Here is a 14,769-nt window from a genome sequence, read left to right on the forward strand (position 1 = left end):
CCGAAATCTCGTACACAATTGAGCCATGAGTTAGTTTCATTTAGGGAATAATCAAGGTTCAACGCACTGCTCAAATCGAATGATGGCCGGGGAGCAAATCGGATGTCACTCGGGGCGCAAAACGGATGTCATTTCGAGTCTCCGTACTGCGTACCATCGCCTTCATTCACGGAGTGGTGATGCTGCCATTTTTTGAATGAGGCCGGTGTTCTTTGTGTCCGCCTGAATGTCTAATCCAAGAATTCGCATTACCTTTATAGGCCTTATGTGATGACCTTCTAGCATGATTGGGATATTGTCCTTGTCTTTCTTTCGGCCTCGCCTGCGCACGACCAGAAGTTCCGATTTTCGCGGCGTACTTGTTCGTCCACACTCCTTAGCGTACTCATTGACAGCACCGGTTGCTTGCTGGAGCGTGTCTTCAAAGCCGCCAATGGAATCTGTGCCCGTCCAGATAGTAACATAGTCGGCATAGAGGCCGTGTTGTAAGTTGGGAGTTCGGTCTAATCGGTTCAGCAGCCCAAGAAGGGCTAAGTTGAAGAGAATGGGGGATAGGATCTATCCTCGCGGGAATCCAATGTCCTCGATGGTAATGGCATCCCAGGAGACGTCTCCTATCTTTATGATGGCTTGGCAGTACGAGAAGTCGGCAATGTCTTGTACATGCTTTCCCCACAAGCTTTTTTTGCCAGTTTACGGAGGATGGCCTTGTGTGACATGTTATCAAACGCCTCTCAAAAGGTCACGGTTTAGTATGGCCCTGGGCGATTGTCTAGTGGCGGGAGCGAGTATGCCCTCCTTCATTTGAACGAGGATGTTTTGGGTTACCAAGTGCCTTCTGAACCCGAACATGGAGTCGGGCATTTGCTGTGTGCCTTCAAGGTGTTGCTGAAGCCGCAAAAGAATTATTCTCTCCATTATTTTTCCCACACAGGAGGTCAACGATATCGGCCGGAGCTTTTCTATGCGAGGTGATTTTCCTGGTTGTGGGATAAATCGCCCCCCCACTGTTTTCTACGATATGGGAAGTGTGCCTGTGCACCAAAAGACGTTAAAATACTCCGTGAGATCTTCGAGAGTTTTGTCGTCCAGGTTAGCCAATATCTTGTTGGTGATTTCGTATTGCCCGGGTGAACTAGAACGTTTGCTGACCGCAATGACTGCTCGGACCTCGTATATTTCGATGTCTTTGTCCAACTCGAGGTTAGGTGCGCCTTCATAGAGAGGAACAGGCTCTCCCTTCCCAGGAACTAGGTATTCGTTCCTCAGATCTTGGATAAGGTCATCGGTCATTCCTGGGTACAAGTGCATAGTGCGCGCCAGGCTTTTACTGGTTTTTCCCTTGTTCTTTAGGGGGTCGACGAGATGCCTCAGCAGGTGCCACGTTTTGCGAGTAGAGAGCATACCCTGAAGAACGTCACACAACATGAGCCAATTTTTTTCGCACAAGTGGACAGCGCACTCAGCCGCCTGTTTACTTAGTTGCGCTATGCGTTTCTTGAGTCGGTGGCTATGCCTCTGCCTTTTCCAACGTCTAGTGAGGCTATGCCTGTTTTACGAGATGTGCAAGAGTTTGGAATCAACGTATGGCACTAGATATGTCATGGCAATCGTTTTTGTGTTGGCTTTTATATCTCTTGGAACACTTTCCGCCCACTGGTCGCAGTATCACTCTTGCGAAGGGTCGCGATTCTTCCTTTTTTTCTGACCTTGTCCCAATCAGTAAATTTGCCCTTACTTATGTGTGACCGGTAGTTCACACCTTTGATTAGGATATTTTTAATGTCGTGATCGGATCCCAAATTCTTCATTGTATGTCACTTGGCCACGTGATGTCGAGTGAGCCTCGCAGAAGGAACAAGTCTGGGTATGTGTCTCTAGTGACGCCATTTCCTGTGTGCGTGGGGGTGTGCGGGTCATTTAGGAAAGTGAGATTGTGTAGTTCTATGACGTTAAGCAGACCTTTACCTGCCCATTTGTTATACGTGTAGCCCCAGAGTTCGTGAGCTGCATTAAGGTTTCCAATTTGAGGAGAGGGGCGTTGCCGTCAAGTTGGAGGGCTTCTCGTACAGTTTCTTCTATGCCTGGTCGCTTTTTGAGGTCCGGCAGTAAATGTTAAGAATGAAGAAGCTGTTTTTGCACTGTGATGTGCGGGGAACCAGATTTACTAATGTGTGGCCGCAATTTGTTTGCGGGATGAGGTGCTGAATGACTGCTATGTTGCTCTTAACAAAGGTTGCCGTAGATCATCTTGAGGGATCTGTGCAGGTAATGTATCCTTGAAGCGTGGTTGGACAGTTCGTTTCTTGAATTGCAGGGCTTTCAGGCGTTGGCGTGAGTGGTGCGAGGTACTGTTGTAACGCTGCTGCTCATGTAGCTAATAAACTTTGATTTGATTTGATTTCTCTATTTCCGCGCCAATTCCATTGGAGAAGCGCAGTGATGTCTTGCCTGTTTGGTAATGTAGCCATCAGGGAAGGAGTAATAATCATTGCTTTCACATGTTGGTGAGCGGGAGTAAGGAGCCTGCCTTCTGCGGAGAGTAGTGTTTTCTAGCTTCTAGAGTCTCTCTTAGCCGGTCGATGCGAGATCCGAGTTGTTCGGCCCAAGCTATTACTTGATAAATTTGGACGCCGTTCTCCACTGCCCTAGTGGCTAGCGCCTGTACACGCTGGTTAGTTTGGTGAGACTGAGTTTTCATCTCGGCCTTGAGTGCGCTGCCTAGCTCATCAAGTTGGCTGTTCTGCTTGTCTGAGAACGCTTTGAGCACGTCTTCGAAGGAGGCTGGGTGTCCTTGCGATTGAACAGATGGCGAGAATGCTTTACTGGGGCACCCCTAGGAAGAAGGTGGCACCCCTAGGAAAGTAAGACTGTGTACACCACAGTACGGGAAATAGCCGCACATTTAAAATAAAAGCACGTAGCTATGCAATTGGTTGGTGAATCAAGCAAGCGGCTATGCTTCTGTGTGACCGGAAACAAGAACTGAAAATATTATCCAAGTAACACAAGCGTGGTTTCGAATGCTGTGAACGACCAGCAGAATGCAGTTTACACTGACCAGCAAACAACGCCGCGTCGCCAATTACAAATTCTGTAAAAGGCTTTCTAAAAACTATGGAACTGATATTTTTAATTTTCGCAAAGCAGGCAAATTGAAGTTTCGTATTAAGCAGGGACTGCAGAAATTGGCTCGAAAACTGTACAAAAGTGTGGTTGAGGAAAGATCGACAATACAAACCTTTCAAGCCACATAAGCACTTTGCCTTTCTTCTACTCAAATATATTTTCCTAATTGTAGGCTTTTTATTTCCCTTGAAAAAGCACTTAGCGAGGTTGTTTGATCGAAAAGTAATTGTTTTCGAGTAGCAACGTTAATTCGGCATGTTCACCTGAAATCTTCGTATTATTTAGGCCCAACATTAATTGTGTACCCCATACACGTACACACCTCTTTTGTATCTCTCTCTTAATACAAGCCAAGCCTTTGCGTGGGTTTTCGCTCTTGGTTACCACTTATAAAGCCATCTGCGTTCGAGTAGCATGAAAGTGCGCCAAATTGTTTTATTCACCATACTTGTTTGTGCCCAGGAAACGGTAAGATACAGAGATTTTACTCCCAAACTTCCTGTGGCAGTGACAAAAAATGCTTGGAGCCAATCGTTGTACACAAAATACTAATTTGTAAACGCATTACGATCGCATAAGATTATTAAGAGCTTTGCGTGTCTCCAAATATTAGAATGGGTGTCAACCCAACCATCCCGTTTCGAGCTACTCCTGTTACTATGTCAGCCTTCCACGTCATTTTTTGGTTTGTTCATAAGCTTTGACTTGCATGTAGTGGAAAGCGGCAACGTATGTGTAATGTAGTGCCTGTTCTCTGTGAAGAGCATTCAACCACAGTGCTTTTTTTAATCACTGAACAGAGTGCCACCACTTCAGCGGTTTTGACCATCAGATTCCTTGGCAAGCACGTGCCAGCAGCTTCAAATTCCCGTTCCATCTAGCTTACTCTGTAGAGATCAATTACGTTTGCGACCCTACCTTACGGCAAGCCAGAGAACGAGGCCTTCCCCCGGTACTCTGAATATTAAATTTTTATAACTCCTATTATAATGCGAGCAAGGCGCCTGGCATAAAAAAACTGGAGGCGATGGCATAGTTCTCTAAGGGTCTAGGCTGAAGAATCCTAGTAAGAATAATATCTCTACAATAGATTGCAAATAAACATACAATATGGAACCATGACGTCGCAGTTTTCCTTTCTGGCACAATGGGTTCATACGCGCGTCAGCAGAGGGAATTTGCTACATGTTCTCCCACCCAGCTCAACAAGCACGGAAATTTTGTTGCAAAAGATCCATGTAAGCAAAATGTAAGTTTCGTTAATTCAAAAGATTGCCTTTTTAGAATCATGCTGACAACACTTGTAACGTAACATTCGCGCAAATAATCTGTATAATTAGGAAAAAGGCGATGGCTATGCGATCCACTTGCTCATTTCCCGCAACTGAACCTACGATGTCATGCCAGCCAGCTCTGCAATTGGCGGAGGCAGGAAAAGGCAAACGCAAATTAGGCAGAACAAATAAGCTTGCGGAACAAGGTATTTCGCTTAAATTTAAGGAATATTCCTTTTATATCAGTAAGAATAATGGTGGTATAAACAGAGGAAGATAATAAAGCACACGTAAACATATATACCGATGCGTACTGCTGTTGGTACTGCGCGCACTATGCTTCGTTTGGGTGCACAGCCCTGCGGGGCTTTGGGGTTGTCTCAGACGACACTGGCCGATTGAAGCAAGCGACGGTGTCTTGCGTGATCATATTTGTCGAGTGAGCACCATGTTTGACGAAGTAATTATATTCTCCATGAACAAAAACAAGTCAGGTTTAAATACGGTCACAAACAAACAAAAGGCAGAAAACATGGGATAGCTGATGGGCGAGGACACGCTTCTTTAAATTGTTGACAACGCGTAACGCGACTCCTTATACTGGCTCTGCTACTAAAATCCGAAAGTTTGAGTCTGGCTCTCTGAATGTCTATCGTTCTGTCTCTGCATGTAGACGCCCAGACAAATGGCAACAGGAATTTTGAACCAGAATCTTATAGCGGCAGAACTATCCTAACTAGAAAGTTTAGTGTCAATGTTCATACTTGCGAACCTTGCTGAGCACAAAGAAATCATAGGGAGTACTTGAGGCAAATAGCCTGTAGGAGAGGGAACCCTGGACTCGGTTACGGGCTGTGGCTCTCCTGCATTTATTCAGGTGCGTAAGGCCCGGCCGTAACCTAGAGAACTGCGTAGAATGCGACCGCCCCTGGAGCGGAGACGTGTTCAATCTTCCGTGGCACGTGGCACTGCTGACGCTGGCCAGGCAGCGCTGATGATAATCTGGCACTCATGGTGATGATGACGATGGTGGCGCTACAGGGTTCTCCCCATAGCGCGTAAAGGTGAGGAATAAAGGACGGATGTTGAGCGAAACCGAAAAAAACTATGTACAGGTATGTACAATACCGGTGATCAGTAAGATTTGTCCGCGGTCAATGTGCCTATACTCTCCTAGTCGGTCCATGAAGGGCGTCCGGTGAGTGCATTTCCCTCGGGGTGCCTGGCCTGGGAGTGGCGCAATGGTCGCAGGCCGAAACAATCGTCGGGCGGGGCAAAAGCTGCTAGCAGCGCCCAGCGGCGAGAGTGATGTCCCCCAAACTTTGATTGCACTGTCGCAGCCACAAAAGCTGCTAAAGAGCAGGGATGACACGACGTACGGGTGTTGGGCGGTTTTGTTATGTTGACAGCTTTGTCATTCTGCAGAACTCAACCACTTGTGTGGCGTAAGTTTTCGATGGGGGCAGGCGAAAGGGCATTTCCACGTAGTTTGTGACGCCCGCACAGTCGTTGAAGCTTCGGGTTGATGTGGAGCGACGAGTTGGGCGCAAGGTGCACGGAGTTTGTGCGGTCGCTTGTAGCTGCGATGGGTGGGACCAGAAGACGCGTCGTCGTCCGGCGAGTGACGTGGCGAGAGTGCATGAGGTGTATAGGGAAAAGGACGAAAGAAGTCTACCAGGTTCTGACTCACTGGTGCCGTCAGAGCTTCGTGCGTCGCACGTTTTGGGACGTCTGTTGTCGCTCGCTTACAGTTGGCTAGCCCACATGGTTCGTGCTTGTCGGGCAGATCACCCGGCGGAGCGATAGCTGTGTCCAGAATGTTGCGGCGGCTGCGATCGTCGTGCCTGGAAGAGTCACGGTGGTGCTGTTACTTCATTAGGACGGGAGGCAGAATGTCATAACGGCAGATGGTGGGTGTGTCCATGTGCATCTCGTTTGTGGTTGACGGTACCTGCCATGTTGTCTGGTACGAGGGGGCAGCGTTGTGGTGGAGAGCTCATGTGGTGGTGCCGTCAGTCGAGGAGAAAGTGAGGTCACCGCCTTGTTATTGCGTGGCTCACCGGTGCGTTCGCGTGGAGTAGCAGAAGGGGGCGAGGAGGGCAGTGGTCGGTGGACGTCCGGGATGTCGTCGGCTGCCAGTCCCGTCGGTAAAGCTGTGGCTGCCCCGGTGGAGGTGGAGTCTACGATGGCGACACTCATGGTAGGAAACGACCCCGATGGTGCCGATCGAACGATGTGCGGCGGCGAAGCGTGCGCGGACCGCGGGGAAGCTTATCTGCTGTAGGCCGAAAACAGTCGTCCCTGAAGCTGTAGTGAGTGAGCGCGGCAGCGCGAAAGTCAGCGTACTGTGTTTCGCTCGGCGGTGGTTTGTCGAGGACGCAGCGGAGCTCGAGGGGTAGCGTCTCCCAAAGGATGGAGTGCTTGAGCTGCTGAATGGTGACGTAGTTCAGCGAGAAGATGGCCTCATGGCTTGAAAAAACAAGCTCTGAGGTGGCGTGCGTCGAACGTCGGTATCGGCGGGTCCCCCCCGTCACCATGTCGGTGTGCTGCTGGCCGGGTATCACATCCGGGTAACCACTTGTAGGAAATGGAGCCGTTGACTGAGTTATCGCTGTGGCTCTCGTGCATTTATTCAGATGCGTACGGCCCGGCCGGATCCTAGAGAGCGGCGTAGACATGCGACCGCCCCTGGAGCACAGCCGTGTTCGATCTTCCGTGGCGCGTGGCACTGCTGACTCTGGCCAGGCACCGCTAATGAGGATCTGGCGCTCATCATGACGATGACGATGGTGCCGCTACAAAACAATACATAGGAGTATTTTCACAGTTATTTTAAATAAAATATGGTCACGTATTTGCCTGCTTTGCTGCCAATTTCGTCGAAAGACGACAGTCTTCTACCGCGCCTGCTGCATAAGTGATCGTTTCTTTAAATTTTCCGGGCACGTCCTCTCATCTACAGTTGCCACTTCAAGTCCACTGCCATGGTTTCTGAAGGGCGGTAAACATCATAATATGACGCCGTTCCTGCCAGTGCTCCGCCGAAGCGACCGCCGGAGTTACCGCCAGAGCAACACGTTGACGCCATCGCACACTGGCCTTGGGAAACGCGAGGCTTTACTTACCAGGGCTACTGCCAAGTGGCGCCACTGTGTCCGGCCTGGAGGTCTTACTGGTGTTACTGATACGAGCATTCCATGGCTTTTACGCGCGGGCTACCTTAGGACCTCACAATGTCCGTCTGCGTCCATGCGCATAGCATTTACAATCGCGAGAACTCATACAGGCGCCGGCAGGATTCGTGACTGTGTCTGGAAGGCCATACAGTTAGCTTCAGTCTTCTTCCCTATTGGGATACGACCATGACATAGTAACTGAGAGTCTTACGGCATTTCTCTCGCCTGTAACAGTGCGGAGTATCTTAGGACCTCCCAATGTCCGTCGGCGTCCATCCTTGTGCACACCACCATCAAGCGAAATTCGATGTGAGCCGTGAGTTGCAGTCTTATTTAGGTAATAATCAAGGTGCAACTCACGGCTTAAATCTAATGATGGTAGGGGCGGAAATCTGATGTCACTCGGGCGCAACTGGGATGTCATTTCGAGTTCCCGTATTCCGCACCCTCGCCATCATCCACGGAGGGGTGATGCTGCCATTTTCATATTTAATCATCGACATTGTTAAACGAAGAGAGGAATTTTCCATCTACGTTTCAACGACAATGCATATCTCTACAAATACAAACTGCATCTACCGTGCCGAATTGCTTAATCCGATAGACGTCGGATATATAAACCGAGGGACCTATGTTCGGTTGTGGCCACAAAGGCGTTTTATTTTTTATTCCCTTCCACCACGCACATCATCGTTGTCAAGGAAAGTTCACTTTAATGCAGTCTGTTTGGAATGGACTACAGGCGATATCAGCCTGAGGCAAACAGCTTCGCTTTAGAAATCTTCCGCCTTTGTGACGAGCTTGGGCAGTTCGACTTCATGATAGGCCACAGTGTCAAAAATGTTTATATATGGTTACCCCCTAAAATATTCTGCGTTCATGTCACCGAATTGAATATGTGTTCAGGTAGCTGGTGCACCTTAGCATCGAACTGTGAGCTCCACAAATTCGAGAACACCTTCGTAACAAATGGCGAGCACAGTGGACTGAACAGACTGATAATACACATGTAATAAAACCACACTTTGGACAATACACAACTAACTCAAACAACATATCCACTGAAGTTGCCTTATGCAGGTTGCGGATACGACATACACACGGAACGCACCCGCACCTGATCACTGGATCGCCAAGACCACTGTGCAGCGCGTGTGGGGAACACTTATCCGTGATTAACATACTAATACGATGTAAAGCATTAAACACAATACCCCATAAACACATCCCACAGTTATTATACAGAGAAAACATTCTTCTTCGCCCATTGTACTTTTAGGTGATGTTGCCATGATTTCTCAGAAGCACACCTTCCAGTTTCTCAGCGACGACAAATTTTTACAACTCATTTCTTATCATGCTCATTGATGACCTGGCCGTTACCACCAGCTATCTTCATTGCGTTTTAATTCATTTGACGCATATCTTAACTGCAATGCTTTAGTATTTGCTTTCACACCAATCTCATGACGTAGCCTGTTTTTGGCGCTATTTGCCCCTAGTCGGCCTTGCGCCATAAAAAAAAAAACAGTAATCGATTCGATTCGATGGTGATTCATCATCACTCTTCTCTTCCCGCTCCTTCTCGTCCGATTCATCACCATCAAAAACTTCATCATTATTAACCTAATCATCATTATCATCATGAAAAATCTGACCTTGTTGGTTGACCATCTGGTCAAACATCGGCACAGTCACTGGATGTAAACTTTATGAAGAATGTGGAAATTGTAGTAGCTAAAGTACGATCTGTAATTTGTAGTGTGACACAATGAACACCCTGAATAATGGTGGCTATGCAACTAGCTCATGTCTACCGGTTCCACCTTTATGGAGCAGAGTATAAGTAATGTGGAATTGTGTTTGTGGTATGGAGACATTTTTCTGGACGGAGTGTTGTTGCTGGTAGCGCAGTGGTTCCTTCACATTACCTAAATATTTGTAGTGCCTCCATCTTTACTATGCAATGTTTTGTTGTATATACGTGATCCTTGATGGTGACTGGAATGCGAGTATTTGTATTCTGTCCTTTCATACGGCGAATATAACCAGGTATTTTTACTTTTCTGTATGTTTGCGTGCGCACCGTTATTACACGCACGATTCTAAGAACTTCCTTAACGAGTGAGGTATAATGATGGTAGGGCAGAAATTGTGTTAAGTCCATGATGCCACGTTAAAATTTTGCAAGAAAGGGGCCTTCATGAGCTCTGCACACTTTACAATGCTGTTTTTAGATATCTTGGACAGCTGGTCTCTACTTTCGAGAGGCCCTTGGCAGGGGCGCGGCGCAAATCAGAGACGGGACGACAACCAGTGAACTTATACTTTCTCCCCTTAAAGGCGTAGTAGCGAGTAATAGATTAAGGGCCCAAGGCATCTCACCACTTTCAAGGTTTGCAGAAGTGGGTAGCACGACAGCGATGAGCGGGTATGCCGTGGCGAGTCTAGGGACCGCCAGCCACTTCCGCTTGGAACGTTTGCGTATGACAGAAAAGAAACCTTCACAAACTTGGTTCGCCGGGGTGACCAGGTGCCAGTAAAGCCCTCAACCGCTATTTCAGCGTACCGTTCAATGGCCAATTTCCGTACCTCTAGCTTTCCTCTGGGTATGTGGTGCTGTGTGGTAGTTTTAACCTAATTATTTCTTCTTATTTCAAAATTTATCACATGATTTGGAGTAGAAAGGGGATGCTTGTCAAAGTTGAAGCATTCAAACTGCTTACGGTAGATAAGCTGTTCTTGTTGAAATTTGAGCACAAGTACATGTGCTCTAATTTTCTTCACCTACGCATTTATTCCGGGATAATATGATTAGACTGAGACGTCATCCTTTACCTTACTTCGGTCAAGTCGCAAGCTCATGGCATCTGGCGCTCTAGGCATGCGCTGAACCTAAAGAATGATGTGGCACGTTTTGTTGAGTGGCCTCACTTACGCTGCTCTTCATGGAAAATCAAATTGCCGATACGTAACCAGTATGTTAGGTAATGGTAGGCCACACTGGCTTTGTGGAGGCTGCCATTACTTTTTGAGGACTGTCCCAGCACGCGATAATGGTTACAATCACTTTGTAAGCTACGCTTATTGAATCATTCTATTACAGCATATTGTTGTTCAAAAAGTAATGGGCAAGGAAAGGGCAGGCTGCGACAGCCTTAATGCGCACGTGCGCTAGTGGTTGCGCCTTGTGGAGGTGTAAGCTACGGCATTAGTTTGTGAAATACTGCTCGGGCTCCCTACGCTCTACGATTATTCAAAATAAGGCCATATGATATTAGCAGGGTGCGACAAATATTTTAGTTCCATGTAAACCTCAACATTTTGCCTAACCCGCTGCGCAGATGGTGGAGGCCTTTTTCTTGACTTTTTGGCAGGAGTTGCATAGGGGCGCTGATATAATAATGACCGAACAAGAAAGGCTGCCGAAAATAAAAAAAAGGAATAAAATGGCGAACATCCTATTCGTCGCCTCACGAGCTTGAGGAGAAGATGTTCTTGCTTTTGATCTGCGTCATTCGTTTAAAAAAAGACTGCACAAAAGATATGTCCCCGAACAGCAGCAATTGTGTATCCTTTCGTGGCTTATTTTTACTAATACATGAGCCTTTGGGTGCGTTGAACACAACTTGAATTCTGTGGCTAATAGTGGCCTATCTTTATATGCATGTCTGGCGAGTACCTGCCGCTTACTTGCTCCTTTTCAATCCACAGTTATTGTTATGAAAAACTCTGTTGGCTCTTTGTAAAGGTATTTCTCTTTGTGCATGATCTTCTGCCGAGAAAACCGTAATACAAAGAGGGAGCAAAATGTAACATATGTTGATATCTGCATATGCCTCGAAGTTGTTTGTGTTATGGGATCTTGAAGCTTGTTTGTGAGCTTTCTCTTAATGTAATATGCTTGCGACGTCAAGCAATATGCTGCAAGTTTGATGCCTACAGTTTTATCTCTGACTTTCCAAACTGTGAAAGCTCCAGTTGTATTACTATTTATATGACCTACAACTTTTACCACCGATGCGGTAATCGCCATTCGACTTATCATTGAGCGCTATATACAGCCTAAAAACTTTAAAATCAGACATCGATAAACAATTGATTGATTGATTGTGGGGTTTAACGCGCCGACGCAACGCAGGCGATGAGGCGCGCCGTAGTGGAGGGCTCCGGATTAATTTCGACCATATAGGGGTTCTTTAACGTGCGCCGAAATCTCGTACACACGGGCGTTTTTGCTTTTCGCCTCCATCAGAAAAGCGGCCGCCGCGGCCACATCGATAAACAAGGAGCAATGAGTCCACGTGCACTATTCATCATTCCTTCTTACGTCGGGCATTCGTGCATAGCAGGTAGCTTAATCCGGTATCGAAAAATGATGAAAGCGTGGCTGATTTTATGTTCATCATAACCACCCTGGCGCTCAACCTCTTCTAATCCTTCCTCTAAAATGATTGGCGATTGCCCTATTCAAAAAAGTCTTGGTCAGAAGGCTGACAAAAATATTCTTCGTTGGTTCATCGCTTTAAAGATAACACGCACTAAAACTTGGCTAAATGTATAAATTTAAAAAAAATTATATGGCAATGAAATAAAGTTGTGCTATGTTTGTGCTCCCCTCGGGCAAGAATACCCTAAAATACCATCAAATACGTCTTCTGTTTTTCTCAAAGAACGCAAAAATGGTGTTCCAAAAAACTCACAGTTTTAAGAGAACCTCACTTTTTATACTCTTTTAGAAAAAAATGGAAATTTTGCTAAACCCACGCCTGCTGTACTTTCAAGCAGACATTAGTCTTTCTAGAGATTGTAAAAAAAGGATTCTAAGGATTGTAAAAATAAATACTTCCAAGATTCACTTAAACGTCAAAAAATTCAAAAGGTCAAGTTTGTTCCTGGTGAAAATAAATTTTGAACTTCCGAGCTGACTATTTTTTGCAGTACCAGTTATGGCTGTTTTCCTGCCCTACTACATATACACCACTGCTAATTTGTGGGACGTGGCGGCCGGCCTGGCACGTTGTGCTGTTTTCTAGCGTTAAGATTAGCAAAGGGTTTCAAGTTTAGCATCCCTTTAGTAGCAAAACAAAGCAAAAAAAAACTACCATGCGTGGTTTGCGGCGGCCGGACCAACTAAAGCTGTGACGTTGGGAAGAGCGGGCACCGTGATTGGACGATGCCCAAGGTGAGCAACCAAAGAAAATACTACATCCACTGCAGAAACTATGGCCCTGGTATTTGTTTTTCTTGGAGAGCCTTTCAGTTTGATCATATGCAAATGTCGTTTCAAATCACGCGCCATCAGCCGCAAAGGGTTCGCACAACATCCGACAGATGGCGACGAGTGTACTGGCCAGTAGGAAGACGCATTGAAACATCCCCCTCGCGAGGGGCACGATCAAATGCAGAGCATTTCCGGGGGCGCACGACGTTAAGTAGTTTGCGTTACGTTAATGTTGTTGCACTTGTGGCAACTGCTGACGAGAGAGCGCTCGTCAGCAGTAATTTGAACGAGTCAACGATATAAGGCGAGTTCATAGCGACGCAACCTGTGTCGGCTTTGTGGCGCAGTGGTTAGAGTACCTTGTACATTGCGCGCCGCCCGCAGTGTCGAGGGATCGAAACCTGGCGCCGGATAGTATTTCTTTTTTTTATATAGTAGGGAGGGGTGCGGTGCGGACTACGGACGCCAACGCGGGTGACATCGTGAGTTATTGAAATGCTCGGCATTTAAAAAATCCTGGGCCACCCCCAATAACGGCAAACCTTGAGAGGGACGAAGCATACAGTGTATATGTGTATTCAAAGAGTGTGAGTGTGAATCGGTCGTTGGAGGAGCGCCCTTGGGAGCAGCAATCGCGCGCTTGCTGAGGCGGTGGCGCCCTCGGTTGCGTTGAATCGTATTTAGGCAAATAAATAAAAGCCGGACCAGCCGTAAGTTGTCTTCGCGTAGCACGCCGCAGCATACGTTCTATCGCGAGACGGTGGAAAACAAGTGTCCCGGTGTTTTAGTACCGTGACTACATGAGACAACGGTAGATGCCGACACCCCGAACCGTTAAAATGCTTCTCCCCTAATAAGCATTCCAAGATACTTTAGCATATTTTTGTAAGGTAGAGGTTCATTTTTCCCGGTTTTTGTAGGTTCTTATGTCCAACTATGACTTCGAGAGATCCCTATCCTTGCTACTACCATCGCACAGTGCGAACATGGCATGCTAGGCATGTAATTGTTCAGCGTTCGGACACATCTTTCCTGCGAAGTGTATTTTAAAACACTACCGCGAGTGCACAATTAAAAGGAAAGACAATATGTTAACAATAGCGGAGTGACACATCCCGCCCATTTATGCGTTAATTTCCCCAGATGGTAGCTTTACGGTGGGCTAATTCTGCAACCAAGGCGTGACATATAAAATTACGGTCGAGCTGCCTTGGGCTGGATGCTTCAACGCTCACAGTGAAATACACGCGACAGCAAAATATCGGTTTGAAGGCGTACCTTGTCTTTATCCTAAAGATACTGGGGCTCTTCAATTTACACTCTCGGACTCACCGCGAATAGTCCGCGGGTAGTCCGAGGATTCCCCGAAGCCATAGGGATACATGGGAAAATCGAATGTTGGACTGCTTCTCGGGGAGTCCGCGGTGAGTCCGAAACTGTACATCGAAGAGGCCCACTGTAAACAGCGCTGTGGACGAGAAAAAAAAGCCACAGAAAGTTTTGTTGACTAAGGGTAGATTGGCCTCGCATACAACTGGCAGCGATTGTTCAACATGGCTAACTTCACACGAAGAGTGACCAGTCATCGCTTATAAAAAAACTATATTCTCCCGCTTCCAAAAACGATGCAGGGTTCTTAGAAGAATATCGTTTATCGGAAAGAACTTGCGCTACACAGCAACACAAAGAAAATACAACCAGCCTGGGAGCAGTAAACGAAGTGACTTGCGCAGACTGGCGTCCCCGATTTGAATTCCGCGGTGGTTTCTTTGCCAGTATTTATCTTTCGTCGTTCATAATTCGATTACCATCTAATCATATCTAGAACATTGGCGATCAAAGACGAACACTTTATCTAGTGACGACAGGGTGACACGGTCTTCCTATCAAACGAGATAGCCTGCGCGGCCTAAAAAAGAGAGAGACTGAAACAGGCCCTTCACTTGTAACATTGATACGACAGCCG

The 14,769-nt window shown here is 46.9% G+C and overlaps 1 protein-coding gene across 1 annotated transcript in view; it reads left to right on the forward strand.

Moving 5' to 3' along the window:
• The first annotated feature begins 3,459 nt into the window (after positions 1-3,459).
• Positions 3,460-14,769, forward strand: part of LOC144144599 (uncharacterized) — a 37,753-nt gene continuing 26,443 nt past the window's right edge. Inside the window, exon 1 of the mRNA XM_077676106.1 lies at positions 3,460-3,597. Within this exon, the coding sequence (XP_077532232.1) occupies positions 3,544-3,597 (54 nt within the window). The 5' untranslated portion in view covers positions 3,460-3,543. The remainder of the gene's footprint in view (positions 3,598-14,769) is intronic.

Source organism: Haemaphysalis longicornis, unplaced genomic scaffold, assembly GCF_048455015.1.
Source record: "Haemaphysalis longicornis isolate Haplotype H1 unplaced genomic scaffold, Haemaphysalis longicornis Haplotype H1 scaffold_7, whole genome shotgun sequence".
NCBI classification, from domain to species: Eukaryota; Metazoa; Arthropoda; class Arachnida; order Ixodida; family Ixodidae; genus Haemaphysalis; species Haemaphysalis longicornis.